Raw genomic sequence first — 18,308 nt, 5'->3', positions numbered from 1 at the left:
AAGCTTATCGCGGGTATATTGTATGTCGATACGAGGGTATACTGCATAATGTTAACTGCCATAACTGGATAGTGCATCGAACAGCATTTGTACAAACTCGCGTGAGGGACTTGCGGTACCGTTACACGGTAGATTAGCGCACCTTTCCCGGCTATGAATAGCATTGAATCGAAAGATCAACATTTTTCTCCTGTTGTGGTTGTGGTGTATCAAAAGCGCGGAGAAGTGCAATCCTTTATGTGGAACGTAATAATCGGTTCCAAATAATCGGTAGCGCAATGGATTTTGCCGATGCCGATTATTTACCGATTGTCTGATAATCGGCCCGATGCCGATTGTCTAACCGATTATCGGTCGAACACTAGTGGTTGGCCATATTAACATGCATATAAAATACTATAATAATGAGTGATTACTATTTGATTTTCTATCATATTTGTGGATAATACTGGTAATTTTTAATCTGCATTATATGATCATGTAACTAAGATATAGACAGATTGGTTTAGTAACTCAATTTGTATAAAATTTGCCTTCCCTAGCAGTTTTGGCAAGGTGTGTGTATTAACATATGAATTTTCTATGGCCCTCATGACAATGTACATTATTATTATTATTACATGGTTTATTGACCAATGTGACAATTAGGTTCTATCTTGTCTAGAAAGTTGACTACTGTAAATTCAAAATTCTATTGGGCTACTAGTCCTATAAATGTAGTATAACCTTTGCCATAATATGTGACCACTGACCAGACCATTAAAGAGGTTATGAAATGAAAAATTTTCATGTCTTTGAATGGTTTATCTACATTACTACAACACCATCCATGCACAACTTTCCGTAAATACGGCTACAAACGCCAGAAATTCGCTGTCAAAGTATTCCCCAGAGACCTCTCGAGCTGCCACTCGTAAAAAAAAGCAAAGCTGCCCACCGCAGTTCATCTGACGTCATCAAAGGAACCATTTCAGCCAAAGCCGACTCCCCGCTGTTTACCGATACGGCGTTACACAGTTTACTACATGTAACCACAACACTCTTCTCATCAATTGAAAATGTCTTCTCCCGAATCTTCCGATTCAGAGGAAATCTCTCAGGACATTCGTAAGCTTTGACGAAAATTATTTTCTTGAGGAAGAAGAGGAGGAAATAGTTTTCGAGGGTGATGAAGATAATATCGGTGTTTTTCCCTATCAATTGAGCCCCTTGCAGAAGAATTGTAAAACGATCCCGGTGGCCGAGACGCGTCGCTGCCGATCGAAGTCCCCGAGCAGAACGGTTGGACGACCCTGAACCGAAACTGGTCGGTTGAGCATAAACAAAACCACCGTTGTTAAGACCATCATATGATTTAAATTATCTCGAATGTCGATGATCCTGCTACTTAACTTCGTAGCGAAGCTTCTAGAATTTTGTGTCTTACAGTGCAAGGAAAATGTGACATTCTGTACATTGCAACCCTATAGTACTAGTAGTGGTAACATGGGGTCTAGACCTAACTAATAGACGTTGTATAACAGGCTAGCCTGTGTAATTGTATCATCCAACTGTTACGTAAAATCACAACACAACGCCAGTTTTACCACAAAAGAAAACTTGCAGATCTAGTATTGATTGTTCTTAAACCAACTGGCTTTAAAATTTGTGCGAAATATTAGGTAACCATAAAAAAAAATCGTCATTTGCTGTATCAAGGAGGCCTAGGCTATGGTCATAACAAGTAATTTGGCAACAGTATAGGCCTACAGGCACTCGTAACGTTGTGTATGTGTAGTGTTTTGAGCGAGTCGTGTTCAAATTCTTCGATTTTGTCATCTTTTGGAAAAGCTTGCAGTAGAAATCCGTCTTAACTTGTGGTGGAGCAACCTGATACCACATATTGGCTCGGCATTTTTAACATTTACGAGATAAATTTACGTAAAAACAAACTCCAAACACCAAATCTCAATTACTACGGAGCACTGCAACAGTGTAATGGTGTGTGTTCTCAGACGTTTAAGAATGTAAACATAGCGTCTCGGAAGTGAGCTGAGTTCCTCGACTGACGTCACGCCGTGTTACCGTAAATACAACAATTTTTAGAAAGTTTTTATTACCCTCGAATTTTTGATCGTTTATTCCTCAAGAATGCAAGCTTCTTTGACACAAATTGGGTATCATTGGAAAGCTACGAGTGTACAGAATACGATCATAAAGATTTTTTTTTTCATTTCATAACCTCTTTAAATTAATGAGGCCTTTACCAGTATAACAACAGCAGGAGGAAGCTCTTTTCTTTCATGCAGCAAAATCCTTGGATTTCTTAACTCATTGTGCAGAGTTGAAAAAGAGAATCCCACAAACTGAATTGTCTGCCAAACCTACAGAGAAGTTTCAATGCAGTTTATAACTAACAGGCCCAGAGGGTACCAATAGCAAGGAAACAACACAAATGCACGGTAGGTGTGTGAATGGGACTGTCTAAGTCTCTCATTTAATCACTATTCAGAATGAGTAGTCAGGAGTGCAATAAGACGAATGGATACCCTTCTCATCCATAAGGGGTCCAAAACATGAAAGGAACACAAGACAAATGTGTGCTATGGTACTCCTAAGTATTTAGGCCAAAGCCTTAGCCAATATTCCTATCGAAGGCTGTTTGACGAAAAAGGATTCTTCTCTGCTGACTTGCTCTCCTTGGGAGAAACCAAAAGGTATTTTTGTCTTTCAGTTTGATGAATAGAGACTTTGCCTTGAGATTTCAGCTGACAATACTCAGCTAAAGCAGTCATGATTAATACAAAGATCCTTGACAGAACTAAACAGAAGGACTCTCTATCTGAACATAAAGCAGTATGTACATGAAACAGCATTACTTGCAAACACTTTTGGTGAAATTATTACCATCATTCTTATATTGGCATCCAATCTTCTAACAATTGAACAACTGAATTACATTACCATTGGGTCATGATGGTATCATACCAAATTGTTGTACAAGGTGGGAGAGAAAACACAGTTATGGATGAGACAGTTGAGAAAATCTCAATCCACTCACCTCCCAAGTACACCCTCCCATTCCTTAATACTTCCATCCCAACACTCACCTCTTCAAGTACACCCTCCCATTCCAACAATCACCTCCCGAAGTACACCCTCCCATTCCAACACTCCCCTCCCAAAGTACACCCTCCCATTCCATAAGGCTCACATCCCAACACTCACCTCCCCAAGTACACCCTCCCATTCCAACAATCACCTCCTGAAGTACACCCTCCCATTCCAACACTCCCCTCCCCAAGTACACCCTCCCATTCCATAAGGCAAACATCCCAACACTCACCTCCCCAAGTACACCCTCCCATTCCAACAATCACCTCCCGAAGTAAACCCTCCCATTCCAACACTCCCCTCCCCAAGTACACCCTCCCATTCCAACACCTGCCCAAGTACACCCTCCCATCCCAACCCTGTACATCCTTTGTCTCCTAGCAATTGATGTCTCCTTTCAGCTTAGTCAGTGTGGCATTCTTCCTGACTATGAGTAAATTTCTTTTAATATTTACCCTTCTGTACTACACCAAGAAACACACTTTACATGCCATTATCTGAGATAACAACGCGCCGACATTCAGTTAATATTGACAGATTAACGAAGGAGAAACAAAGTATAACATTCAATGTGCAACATGCCTTTACTTCCTTCATGCAGTTGCTTCATATACGCTGTGCATTCTGTTCTTGCAGTCCAGAAAATAATCAGCATTGTTCAAAACATGGACTTTGGGTCTTTGGTTCCAATAGCTAACCATAAAATGAATGTGCAGTTGTCACAAACACTGATTTAATAAAAGAGAACAGTTGTTGTTCTTACTAAATTTGCAAATAAAGAATAGAATGATCATGTTATTTTGAAAGATATATTTCAAGTAAAATTTGCTATTTAGTGTTTTTGTTTATATCCCATTCAGTATGAGATGCCCCTCAGAGGTAACACAGAAATCAGCAGGAACCTAATTGATATGGTCTACTGTATATGTTTACAACATATTAGAATTGATTTAGTGCTTACACAGGTCCAAAAATCAGGAACTGGGTACCCGAGAGATGTTACCCATGCATACCCCTGCATACACTAGAATGATAAATTACAAACCTAAGCTTTCAATCTTGATTAACAGAACAAGAGAATTTTACTGACAGAGTTCCCAAAATTGATCAAAATGACTAATGGATTAATATGTAACAATAAGTTATATGTTGCAATAAGTAATATGGAACAGAATGTAATAAATAATATTTAACAATAAGGCTGGCAGGTGGGGCTGGCAGATTTTCATTCACAAATCATTCCAGAAATATAAATAAAAATTGTTTGAAAGTAAGTTTGCTGCACTAGGCTGACATGAAGTCAACAAAGTTGTCTTTGGTTATTGTGATGCAGTCATACTATAGCACTATAGTAAAACAGAGTCTTTGAGACATACCTTGTTGACCATGCTGGAAGCAGTCACAATATTCCTGTAATCCGGATGGGTCTTGGATGTCTGATCCATTAAATTTGTCAGGAAACTGTCATATTGTCCCACTCTTTGGACCTGTGGCAATGATAGCAAGAAAAAACAAAGTCTTGTTGAAATGAAATAAATGTTCGTACAGTGCAAGTGGTAGCAGTAGTATCAATGACATTTAAAACATCGTTCAAACTGATCATATCCACAGAATCATATACTTCTTTGGCCCAGTTTCAGTTAAAATGGTATGGATCATGGATGTTCATACTTTAATGAGCCAACCTGCTTCCTCCAGTAAACATCCATCCTTCCCTGTCCCCTACCCCCTCCTGCCACCCCCTCCCCCCACCCCCTCTCCACTTGGTAACTCTGCCATTGTAATCAGAGAACCTCACTGAAAATGATGATGAGTGTACATCTTGACCCTGAATATCAGCAAGAACAATTATAATCAATCAAATGGAGCATAATTATAATAAACTAACCCAACAACCTCATCAACTCATAAACAATATAACAAGTATAATCAAATCATTGATTATCAAATTTGTTTCTTAGAAATTTGTGGTTTAAGATACATGGTTAAAGTTGAGTATTGTTTATACCACTCCAATTACCACAACACAATAAACTTGATGTATTCAAACGTGTATATTTTTCAATGCAGGTAAGCCAAAAACCAATATCAGACCATACTAATACAAGCCCTGTGAAATAACTTTCAACTTTTAACATGTATATAAATCTTGACCAGTACCAAAGCTTGGTTTAAGAAGATGTATACATGCAGCAGATATACCTAACTGTATAGGGTGCATAGACTACAGTATAATATGCACACAATGTTAAGATATTTGTGACCTTGGTTGATATCATATTGGCTTTCCCCCTTAAAAGTCAGGAGGTAGTGGTGGTCACAAGTCTGTCATCAGGATGGGCTTTGCCCTGTCCTTTTAACCTGTCATTGATATATCACCAGTCATCTATACAGCCTACATCACAAGGTCAATTGGTGGGCACTTCTCTTTTGACAATTCTCTCCATCGAGAGTCAACGACCTTGTAATATTAATATTATTGATTCCTCGAGTAGGAGGAACTGTATGAGCAGAACTACAGTATCAACAATTTCCATAAAAAGTCAGATATTGTGTAAACCTAGAAATATACATGACAGCCATAAAAAAAAAAAATCATCATGACAATGTTCCATCCTGTGTCTCTGTCATTCTACTACTCAGCCTCCTCCGTCCCATCCAAGTCTCCTCCCTCCCATCCAATCCTTCCCCCCCCCCCTCCCTTCCTCTCCAACATCATCTTTTTCCATCTCCCTTAGTAGACTCATTCAAAAGAGAAAAGGAAGGTCAAACACTTGTGCTTTATTTGTAATACTTGTAAAGGTTCTCTGTACAGGGGAGAGGAGTAGGAATTAAGCAGTTTAAGGAGAGGAACATCTTTTTGAGGGTGGTGGAATGGCATGAAACAATTCTGGTGTTATTTTCAGAGTTTTCATCTTCTTGAAGCTGATCCAAACAATGTCATTAGAAAATGTTCATTTAGTACAGATGAAACTTAGGGTAGGGTTCCTCACCAACAGCAAAAAAATACAATGAAAAGTTACTCAGTGCAGCAACTTAGTGATCTTTTTACTCATTGCCACAGAACTAAAACCTCACATAATGGAATTCACTTTTGATGGAATCCCCTATTTTGAGTGACCGGTTTGATAAACTTGTCTTATCACAAACTATATTGGTATAAATCTCTCTGGTTTCAAATAATCCATGTGTGGATTGGTAACTCTTATTGTACCTGTACTCATATTCTAGCACAGGTCCCGGTGCTAGTACCCGCCATCTTGGATTTGTACTCATTTTGGAAATCTAGAATTTACAAATGCAAGATTAAGTACTTGTACTTGTGCTTAGAGCCTAGTACTCATACCAACAGAGATCAAACTCATGCCATTTGTAACTGACAAATTGAAGGATGGATAGCAACATATAAACAACTCAGACCTTGATCTTGTTCTCCACTCAGTGTTGAAATTTGAATAGATTCAACAGCAAGTTAACTGTATTCAGCTTAAGTCTGTTTACTAGTTACCCTGTAAGTTAACAAATAATAGCTATAGAATTCAGTCTATACAAAATTAAACTGTATTGATAAGAGATTATTATCCTGTGCAGAACCGTATCATGGACAGCAACTAACAATCCCTGATTCAAGGTCAAAATTACTTTTTGTTACAAAAGTCTTACCACAAAGTCAAGTTCAAATTAAAACTTTACCTAAACAAACTATTGATTGGCTATAATCCATTATAAGAGAGCTCTCTAATAATGGAACGAAGCACTCAAAGTAATAGAGGGGCAACTGTTTTGATTCTAACATATTGTTTCATCCAGTTTAAGTAAAAGTGGACGATACGTGTCAGCCACAATTAACAATCCTCTATATACAAGTATATATCTTAATATATATATCTATATATAAATATGTTTTTGTTGTTGTTAATCTTGGGTCAGTTTTATAGTACTTACTATCAACTTATTGGTATAATGGTATTATTTAAATATTCAGTTGTATCTTTGTGATCTATAGAGACAAAATTACAAGAGTAACAACTTCCTCTCTTTGTGGTTTACAAACTGGAGTTAAAAATTGCTTGTTCCATCTGTTTTTATTTAGATCAATTTAAATCTACCTTACCTTAATAATTTCCCTCTGACATTTTCATTCCTGGAAATCAAGAATACTTGAAGAATACTTGAAGAATACTTGCACTTGCTTGACAGCAAAAAGTTTAAGTAATTGCTCAACACCATCTACAAGTTTCCACCAAGAATAAAATGTCTGTGATGTCTTCGAAAAACTGCAAACCGAACGGATGATTGGTCATTCCTTGAAGTTATAACGAAGTAGGTTAACATAGAGATGGACCGTGAGAAACTTTAGATTTGTTTTGATTATCTGTTGTTACAATCAGGACAATCCTCCTCACCCACTAATTAGTTAATAATTAAATATCTCGGCAGGTTAAATGATCATGACTCACTGTACTAATTATGCATTAAGGATTGAGAGTTATTCATGTCTTAATGTTGGTCAAGTGAAAAAACATATTACTTCAGACCTTTAAGCATTAATTATATTAGAGACTTTCAGCAAAATATGATGTGGGATAATCCTTACTTAATCCCTCCCTTGTTTCAATTTGACCAAAGATGAGAGTTCCAGCACTGATCCTAATAGAATCCTAACATACAATATGAGCATGGTTTAAGTTACATTTGGTCAATACTTGGTTTACTATGACCTTTTGTTTGAATATATTATGATTTTTATTGATTATCATTGGAGATCTTCATTATTAATTTATTGACATTACTGTTGACATTACTGTTAACATTGTTGTTGACGTACATTATTGTTTCACCTAACATGAATGATTAATTATCAAACAATTCATGATCATCTCTGAATAAAGATGGCCAAAAATAAGTTTCAAACAGTAGTTAATTTCAAATTTCTTTTAAAATTCAAAAGCAATAATCTACGATGACACAACAATGCAATTAGTTCATAAATAAGCTAAATATTCACAAACAAAGAAATTAATATTTTGCAATAGCCTTTCTTGTTTAATTATCTACATAACTTATGAAAAGCAGTGAAATTAAGCACAAAAGGTACATAACAATACTCAACTGCTTCCTTGGAAGACCTTCGTATTGATGAGAATGTTGAGTCCATCACAGTCAACTGTCACACATAGACATACAAGAGTATGGAGTAAGAATATAAATCCAAATAAAATATATCCCAGTTATGAAAATTCCATTATGACCATCACCCAAATACTGGTGTTTAATTCTTATACTAATATCATGGTTACATAGGTATTTAGGATGGTCTCATCTGATTTGGTTCTCAGATGTAAACATTCCACAGTATCTCTGCCTTTACAGCTAGACCCCATGTAAATAAGGAATTTAGAGCACTTGGTCAGTATATAGACATTACAGGCTATTTGGACACTACATTCCCTTCCTTACTTCAGAACAACCATAAAAATCTCAGTTCATCTACAGCCACCCTCAGATAAGCTTTGGGAGATAAACACAGTAGGTTAATCCAGGAAGAATAGCTCAACCAATATACGACTGTATGAGAGCCTGCCCATCCGTGACACCCTGATATCATGTCTTCTGGTCTTCATGATGATCCATTCAAACCCTCCCCCCTCAGCTAGTTATTCTTGATCTTTTATTAATGGACCTGTCCTTACTCCCCTTTTCATGGAGGCCCAAAGAATCGACACAACTAACAAAAGAGCTACTGGTTCGTATTAACACGTACTCCTGATCCAAATAAAGACAGTTCATTTGAAAACACTCTGGAGTCTTTGCGCTTCAAAGAGGAAATCAAGTAGAAAGCAAGACCTGCAATTAGTCGCAGAGAACATTGGCCAGAAAGTTTAACTTTCACAAATTGAATAATACAGTCGTTATATCTTCTTCTTGGCCAGAAAGTTTAACTACTACTTCATACTGTAAATTGCATACAATCTTCTTGAACAGTAACTGAAGATAAGGCTGATGCTTTAAAGGAATTGTCTGGTGGAAGATTTGGATACATTGTCCAAATAGTTCTTATTTTTCTATTTCTAACCATGTGAAAATTGTCCCCATTCGACATTTTCTTCTTGTAACACTGTTATTACACTACTATAATTGTGGAGATCATAGTGCATGTGTTTACACTGTAAATGCTTCCTTAGTATGTAACAAAGTCATTTATGGCAATTTTCAAGGTGCATACTGGGTTTATTTCCCCTCAAGAAGGCATTATTAACCTTAGGCAATTCAGAGCAACAAAAAGGATGTTGTTACATGTAAGTGTAAATAAAAATCCCAGGACCATACAACCAAGAAACACAGTAGTCAGTAGGGCAGTTCATGATAGCAATACTACAAACAATTGATAATTTCAAACAATGCATTGTCTATTATTATGGACCAACGTCATGCTACTTAATACTAAGTCATCCAGTTTCACCAGGAAAGACAATTAACAACCTGACAACTCACTAAAGGAAACGTTTTTTCATGAAGGCTCTATTGAGTACCATGTGGTGTTAGTTCATTGCATTTAGTGTTAACATGTTTTCACGTGAGTACATGCTTTCCTGTTATCAGCATTCATGGTTAACCCACTGAATAGACCAAACCTCACTAACCAACTATGATCCTTTCCCTTTCCTTGACAATAATATAACCCATCCATATTGTGCACAATGTGCAGCCATTCAGTTTATTCAAATGCTCAGGACCATACTAAGCCACTGTTAGCAAACTCCGAGAGATAATAATTAAAGATGCAGGGTTCAATAAGGTAGTTCACACACCTTAAATTAGATCACTTGAAAGGGGCAATCAATTCTACTTGCCGATTCAATAAACAGAGAGGAATATTTTACTGATCGATTGGAAATAGATAAGAGCATGTCATAAGAAAGCGAGGAAAGGCTAATGTTACTGCCCTAAATGGCTATGTCAATATTTCCAACAATGAGGTGGTGTGGTGGTGGGGTTTAGCCGCTGATGTTGCCATGCTGCATATATATATATATATGTACAGTACAATTTGATGTAGGGCCTCAGACAAGAGGAAACTGTTGATCGAGGAGCAATGAAGAAGTTTCAAGTGAAAGAGGAGGGGGTTTCCTAGACCGGATTGTTAAATAAGAAATAATTAAAGTTTATGATTCATTTAACTACAAAGTTAGAAAGTTTCACAATGGTAAAGCAGTATACAAACTTAAGCTAGTAAATAAAACCACTTTCATTCATACTTAGTAAAGATTCCTAAATCCTATTGGTCCATTCAGGTCAGCTGACCGTGGTTAATCCTGTGAGTAACGCACGGTAAAATTACGGGGCATCACTTTAAAAAATCTTTGGTTATATGTTACCAAAAATGTTTTGTTTTATGATGTTTCCCCCACACAAATGGTAGTGTATGAATGAACGGGGTTAATCAACGGTCTAGCGTGCGTTACTCACATGATTAATGCACTCCGGGTGTTAATGTTATCGCTGGATGCATTATCCCCCGATCGTGCATTAATCCTGTGAGTAACGCACGCTAGACCGTTGATTAACCCCTTATTTTTCTTTCATGGATACATTAATATTATACGGCTCAAAGAGAAGAATCAACCTTGCAAAAGTTTGACAACGATTTGTGAGCAGCGTAATATCCAATCTTAACAAATGACTTAAACTTGATGCAGATGCAAATGATCTAAACTTAAGCAGCTGAACAAGCTAATAGATTTAAATATAAAGTGACACTCTGCATACAGCATTTAATTATTATAGCTTTGTGTTAATTTCTTTTCTAAAACTTTATTTGTAGGTTACCTTTTCAATTAGCAGTGATTGATAAATTAATTGCTCTGACTACTGAGCAAATCCTATAACATAGTTTATAGCTGGCAATTCTTTGCTTCATATGTTCCTTTAAAGACACTTTAATGTAACTATTTCACAGACCTTAAACGGTGGATTTCCTCTTTAATGCTACTCAAGTAGCTCAAAGACTCACAGGGAGATTCCCACAGAATATGTTTAAGGAAGAAAGTGATTAACAAACTGAAAACAAATATTTGTTTAATAAATGTAATAAGGCAAATTACAACTACTCTTCCACTATGAGGGATATTTTAATGAACTTTTTCCACTATTAATATTCAGGAGTATGATATATGTTACTAAATGAAAGGATATCAGTTATTAGGTCAATGTGGACAATGTTTACACTTCTACTTTCAAGCTTATGACGAGACATGTACTACAAACATAGTGTGTACATATAGTTGTTCCATGTTAATGATACATAGTCAATATACTAAGAAGATAAGAACATCAGTTTGGCTATTAAAAACTGATGTCGTTATAAGTAGAACACTGAATGATATCAAGGAGCAAACAGGATGTAATAGTGTACACACATTTCATATGGCTGGATTGCATTTCATAGAATTCCTTCTAATTGGCTTTTAACTTGACTCACAATTCCTGCGAATCATATGTAATGATGCCAGCTCATTTGGGGTGGCTGCTCCAGAAGCTTTATGGAAAGGTTGCAAACTTTGTCTCCAATGCAAGATTATGCACCAAGAATCCACCTTTTTTGCACTACAACTGTTCTTAGATCAAGAAAATCTTTTATGCATTCAAAATCTAACTTTGATAAAGGAATTGTTGCCCAATTTGAGCTTTGAGTGGATACACATACCGAACGGTTACCTTGCCTAAAAATGTTTTACTAAAATGACAAGTAATCATGATATGAGGATTGAGTATCAGAAACCGTTCTGCTAAAGTCACTGCAATGTTTTTGACAAATTTTACCTATTTTAAGATTATTTTGTACTTCAACATAGAATGAACCAGATAGTCAAAAGATTTCATGATTCCAAATGACTTCCAAGTTCTGATCAATGTTGACTTCTAGTCAAGTGATCAGAAAGGTTCTTGCACTCAAAATACAACAACTTTCTTCTTTTGAACTCACTTAGATGGACCCACATTCTACAAATGTAGCTTTTCCAAGCATTATTACTGGCGTTTTATGGTATGTGCAAGGTTTTCAGAACTTAGGCTCTATGACCTTTGACCATCATAAGACATGATATACATTAAACACTAATGCCCGCACACACCATCCCATAGCAAACTTTTGCAGTCAGTGAGGAACGAAAACACTACCCTTAAATTACTTGAACACAGCTTATGTTGTACTTCAGTTGTATCAACACTAACACACAGTGACTATGTTAACCTCTCCCACTATTTCATAACACAAAGACAATGCATTTTTCAAAACAAAACTTTTTGGTCCTGTTTAATTATTCATTTGGAACTCAATTCATAGTTTTATGAAAGTAAGTTCAATATTATTTGATGACTTTTTCAGTATGCCATAGTAACTTTGTTTTTTTATATTTTTTCATTCTTTCATGATGGTTCACTTTGTAGGAACAAAAACAGGAATCTTTTCTTGTTGAAGTTTTGTCTGAAGTCAGTATGTAACCTTCACTCTTTTGGCTCCTGATACCAGACATTGGCTCCTTGTAACAGAGTTTTTATAAATCAAGACAGATGTTGTTATGGAGGATTCTCTCATTATCGTACCACCAACAAAAAATATAAGACGCACTTAGACCTGGCAAAGGTAATCATGAATGATGTGGTTTATCAGGAATTTAACTCTTGTCAATCCTTAAAGCGCCACTGGTCCAGCCTGGGGCAAATCAAAGGCTCCCTTCCACCGGATTGTGCAACCACATTCCCCAATTTGTGTTAACAATATTCTTGCATCACAAGGGGGTCAAGCTCATCAAACAAATTGTTTTCAAAATTGTTCTTTTTTGATGGTTTCACCTCCCCCATCCATGGAATGATGGAACAGAATTTGTTATCTTGTTATACAATAGGGGATAGATCAATGACACAGTATTGTTTATAGTTTGATGGTTTGGCACCAAGTCAGGGCTACTAGTTATAACCAGTAGCAACACCACCACTTCTACTTTCTACGCAATGTTTTGAGCAGACATGGCCACATAATATTGACTCTTATAGAGCCTTAGCTATGTATTGTGTACGCTACACTAAATGTTTCAATTTTGCACTGGTCAGGAAGATTAAGAATCCAGTATCAGGTTTAAAATTACATTCTAGATCTGAAACAAAGTACAATGATCAGACATCAACAGAGGTTCACAGGCGGGTGGCAATAATTTTGGCTCCTAAACAGGATATAAATGACAACTTCATGTAAAAGTGGGTCAAAGTCAATGCTCTGGCTGGGCCAACAGCATATAAGATTAACACTGATTGTTCACTAAAGATACAGCAAACATACCAAACATCCATGCAACCTCAATCCATCCCAAATATTGTTTATATTTTTTTTCATAACTAAAACATTGTCCTCACTTTTTTAATTTCTGTAAAAAATTATATCCTACCATTAGCTAATTATACTAACAATTAAGCCTAGCCAACTTTAGCAAATGCTTTGTGTTTGAAATAATTCGTAAAGCAACCGGCAACAGATTGGGATATGCAAACTTGATTCTCTAACTATCATCAACTTTCATCAGTCAATGATGTTTTAACAAGCTGGCATCCATGTTACTCTTTGCAGCTTTTTGAAAGATACACAATTTTAGGAATGATTTAGTAATGGGTTTCCAAGTGTTTTTACTATTAGCAGATCCTCAGGAGCACTGTGCAAGTTAGTGTAAGAGGCTACTACTGTAGTTATATACATAGTTTTATCAATTGTTAAAGTTAGTTGTTTGACCGTGCAGGTGCATTGTTCGTAGGCCTGTATACAACAAAAAGTTTCTTGGATTACTGTCAAAAATATTTGGAAGGGCAAAACAGTTGTCATCAGGTGTGTTCAATTTTAATAATGTTGTGTTCACTTGTATAATACAGCGGCCAGACTGGTGATGTAACGTTATGCTATGTATGTAACGTAAGGTGGACAATGGTCTGTTTACAGATCTTTATAGGTAAATATCTTTCAGAACTTTGCGCCTTGTTTCTTTGACCAGCTGATAAGCATATTGACCACTGGCTATTAATCGAAATCGAAACTGAGGCTAAAGAAATATGGCTTTTAGAACAGATTCATTTATCATCAAAGGTAACAAGAAGTGGTTTTGTTGAGAAAGAAAAGTTTCAGTTTGCGGTTATCTGCAATGAGGCTTAATTTGACCGATATGCCGCCAATAATGCATATATATAGGCTGATACCAATATCGCAAACAATTATTGGCATATAACAAAACCCCTTAAACTTGGGCCCCCCCCCCCCCCCCTGAAGGCACATCTCTCATCTGCCTATTGGGTAGTCCAACACTAGGTTACTGTATTCACTAATAGCGCTATATAAACTAAGTATGAAGTTAATCCAACCTTTGGTTTTCAAGTCACCATGGTCATAAGAGATATCACATAACACACACACCATTACGGCCACAAATTATTTTGGAAGTCCTGAACCTATCAACCTATTCTTCAAATTGTATATATGTACTAGCAGCAGGTAATGTCTAACTACATCATTGTCAGAAAGTTAAAATCTTCTTAAACTAAAGGGCTAAAGGATATGGTAGATATTTGAACCTTGAGGGATAAAAATTTTAAAATTCGCAAGACAGTTATTATCATCATCAGATTTATGTTAACTTTTTTTGAAATTTTTACATTCCAAAGAAAACATATTTGATGGATTTGCTGATACATTCAAACTATACATACCCCAGATACTTGTCTAAACAATTTCTTACCAGATATACATTCCTTCTCCTCTGCATTTGGAAAGATCTATTACAAAGCTTCCATGGGACAATTTCAATCCAAGCCCTTAATAATGGTTGACTTTCCTACTGCAGTTCAAGGTTTGCAAAAGACAAGTCACAGTCTTCCACCTGTGTTTTAACATCCTTTCCCTGACTATGAACAAGTCAGATACATGTATATGACAGGTACTGTAGCAGTACTACTAGTGTACAGAAGACTCTCCTTATAGTTCCAGCAAATAGTTACCAAGGACAATTCTTGTCCTTCTCATTCCTTGACATGGATCTGATTTATGTCAGAACCATAAAATACTTAATGCTATGGAAACCTGGTCTGAACCCGGATAGTTTAACCCAATTCAAATAGTACAAACAGTGTAAGAGCTTGTCAAGAATTGGCAAAATACACAATATACTACAGTATGATGTTAAAACTTGCCACATAATAGGGTCAACTTCTCTCACAGTAATATTAATAATAGAAACTACTGAATATCCTGGTAGCCTAGTTGGATGTCAACAGTAAACTAGTCCAGGAAACAATAATCCAGGGAACAATGATCCAGGGAAGAAAAATAGGAAAATACTTGAGCATGCTAAAGACAAAACATCAAGAAAGCCTCAACCTTGACTGATTGAGTTTCCTTCCCAAAAATTTATATTCTGAGGGAGAACAATGGTAAAATGTTAACTCTATTATTAAACAACAAGGTCCTAGATGGATATTTGCCATTTGAATGCATAGCACTTACTGTTCACAATGTTATAGAGAAAGGAAGGGGAGGGTAGGGGGGGGGGAGTGATTATAAGAACACAGATAAAAACAAATACACACATACGAATGAAAGAGATACAAATGTACCAATGTACCAATCTTATGTTTATTTTCATGACAAGTAACATAATGCAAATACTTATGCACTTGTACTACATTGTTGGTATCAAAAATGTCCTCAGTATCCCCAGTAGCCCCCAGTAGCCTTCAGTAGCCCCCAGTAGCCCTCAGTAGCCTTCAGTAGCCCTCAGGCTTATTGGAGCATACCTTCCCCTAGAGCTCTATCAAACCCAATTTTTCTCAATTGAAACCAAATTACTTGCTCCTGAGTCAACAGCTAGTTTTATCTTTGTTCTGCATCAAAATATAAATTCTTCTTATTTTATTTACTTCTGAAGGATGGGTGAAGGGGAACTGTGGGGGAGGGTGGTGGGATTGAGTAGGGGGGAAAATGTGTTCATTGCACTGCACTATTCCTAAAAAGGGCACCATTTGGCCTACTTGAAAGGACTTTCAAATCTTTTGTGATGTACTTACTTCCCACCATACACCAAGGAGCTTCAGTGGCACTCTATATATGAGGGCAGTATAATAGAATGTTTATACAATAAGCTTATCATATTTGCCTTGGCACTTGAGGATTGAAGTTCTTTGCAAATAATCTATTAATGCACCACCAGCCTCTCTACCTGCCAGTCTATAGCAATGATCTTCAAACACTTTCATAATCCTCTTTTCTTTACTTCACATATTTCACCTTTAGGGTTTCTAATCATTTTCAAAGAAAACCACTTCAGGCCAGAGACATTCCTCAGCTTTTTAATCTGATAAGTCCATTTTTCTCCTCTAAGAAGTCAATAACTTTCCCTGTCTAAATTGAACAGTTATCTACACAGGCAAAATCCTCAGCCAGTTATAAGCAGACATTATGCTCCACTATGCCTATTCATTCTCTAATCCTCCACTACACCTACCAGGGACTTAAATGATTTATGCTTATAGCATCATTCCATCCAATATCATGCAGCAAAGAAGGGTTGACTTATATCTTTATATAAGATATAAACATCAAATGTGAATATAATTCTTTCTCAACTTATTAGTTCGCCTAAAAACATATAGTTGTTATAATCTACTAAACTCGACACCACTTCCCCTCCCGTTGGGGCCTGATACCGGAGCAATGGGTTTGACCTCTGGTTTTAATGTTGAACACAGAGTGCTGGTCTGATCCTCAATCTGAAGGGTAGTCTAACATTTTCTAAGAGTTACACAGTAAAGCTTTCATAAGAGTTTGATCTCAAGTGACCATTTTCAGTCCTTCTAGCACATTTGGACAAATCCTGAATGTAGTAATTTGTTGTATTCCAATTGTCCACTCTTGATACCAACCCACTTCCAAATTGTCATCCAAACTCATCAAATGAGTGTAAACAATTCATGAAAATCTTGAAGAAAATTCTGGAAAAACAAGATATTACCCAATCTGTCGCCATGTATGTGCCAAAGGTGTAACCTAACAGGCAAGTCTGTAGGTGTTAATTCTTGTGTATTTAATGAGAATAAAAGTAAAGCAGGGATTTCAAAAGGTTTTGAAAATATTTTTCAAGTACTTGCCATTTGGTGACAAAAAAATGTACTCGCCAAAAATGCTTGCTATTATTGGGGTTTGATTAGCCAAAATGTTGGGCTGGATAAATTTTCTATTCTCCAAAGCTAAAGTTCTACTCGCCAATGGCGAGCTGGCGACTGTATTTTTCAAGGCCTGGGTTACAGGTCAGGAAAGAGCTCTGAAACCTCTTAGTACCTCTAGCAACTGCAAGCACAGCATCTACATACCATATCCCAAAAGCTAACTCAATCCAGAGAACATCAAAATATTATTCCTGTTGAGAACAACTCTGATTTTCAATTTTTCATACTGTGTATAAAATTAGTTAGCTGGCAAGATGAAGAGAATGTGTGACTTGAGGGGTTACAAGGTGGGGTGCTCAGTGGTACCTGAAGTATTATCAGACCCTTACAGCATTACCCAGGGAACAACACACTCTGCTGAAGGATGAAGTGACTATCCCATAAACAAGATAAACAGGACAGAATGATTGGTGACTTGAGGAAATGTCTGCTGAAATGTTTACCAGAGCGAAACTAGAATGCATAAAACAATTCAGTTCAAAGATAATAATCTGCAAAGAGTAAATGGGTGGCGGTGCAGGGGTAGTGATAGGCTAGAAGAGGATGAAGTTTGGGGGAGGGAAAGGGGGTTAATTTTAAGCACCTTATCCTGTCTAATATCCAAAGATTTCTGTCATATAAGGTTAAGATAATGGTTGGATTTGTGTCTCCTTTTAAGGTGATGATGACCTCATCAAGTTATCTGCTGAAGTAATGAGTGACCTGGTTGATACTACAGAATGGCAGCCTGAACTCCATTCACATTACTGTTTCTGTTATGATCTATGGTCTGTCCAGCAAGATGCTATTTATCATCATCATCATCATTGAAACAATCAAACATAATAGAACCAATTTAAAACAAATAGAGGCAGTTCATTGCCCCCAGTAATACCCATCAGCTTATTCCACCACACCACACCCCATCAACAAATTACCATGAAAACCTCAAATATTCCATTCAGATATATTTCTTA

The 18,308-nt window shown here is 36.7% G+C and overlaps 1 protein-coding gene across 3 annotated transcripts in view; it reads right to left on the bottom strand.

Annotated features, from left to right (window-relative positions):
- LOC139963282 (uncharacterized) overlaps positions 1–18,308 on the bottom strand; it is a 140,329-nt gene that overhangs the window by 35,066 nt on the left and 86,955 nt on the right. For all 3 annotated transcript variants that reach the window (XM_071963941.1, XM_071963942.1, XM_071963943.1), the window contains one exon: positions 4,470–4,580. In XM_071963941.1, coding sequence (XP_071820042.1) covers positions 4,470–4,580 — 111 coding nt within the window. The remainder of the gene's footprint in view (positions 1–4,469; positions 4,581–18,308) is intronic.

Source organism: Apostichopus japonicus, chromosome 21, assembly GCF_037975245.1.
Source record: "Apostichopus japonicus isolate 1M-3 chromosome 21, ASM3797524v1, whole genome shotgun sequence".
Taxonomy (NCBI): domain Eukaryota; kingdom Metazoa; phylum Echinodermata; class Holothuroidea; order Aspidochirotida; family Stichopodidae; genus Apostichopus; species Apostichopus japonicus.
Note: the sequence above shows the minus strand (reverse complement) of the source record. Positions and strands in the feature narration are given on the sequence as shown.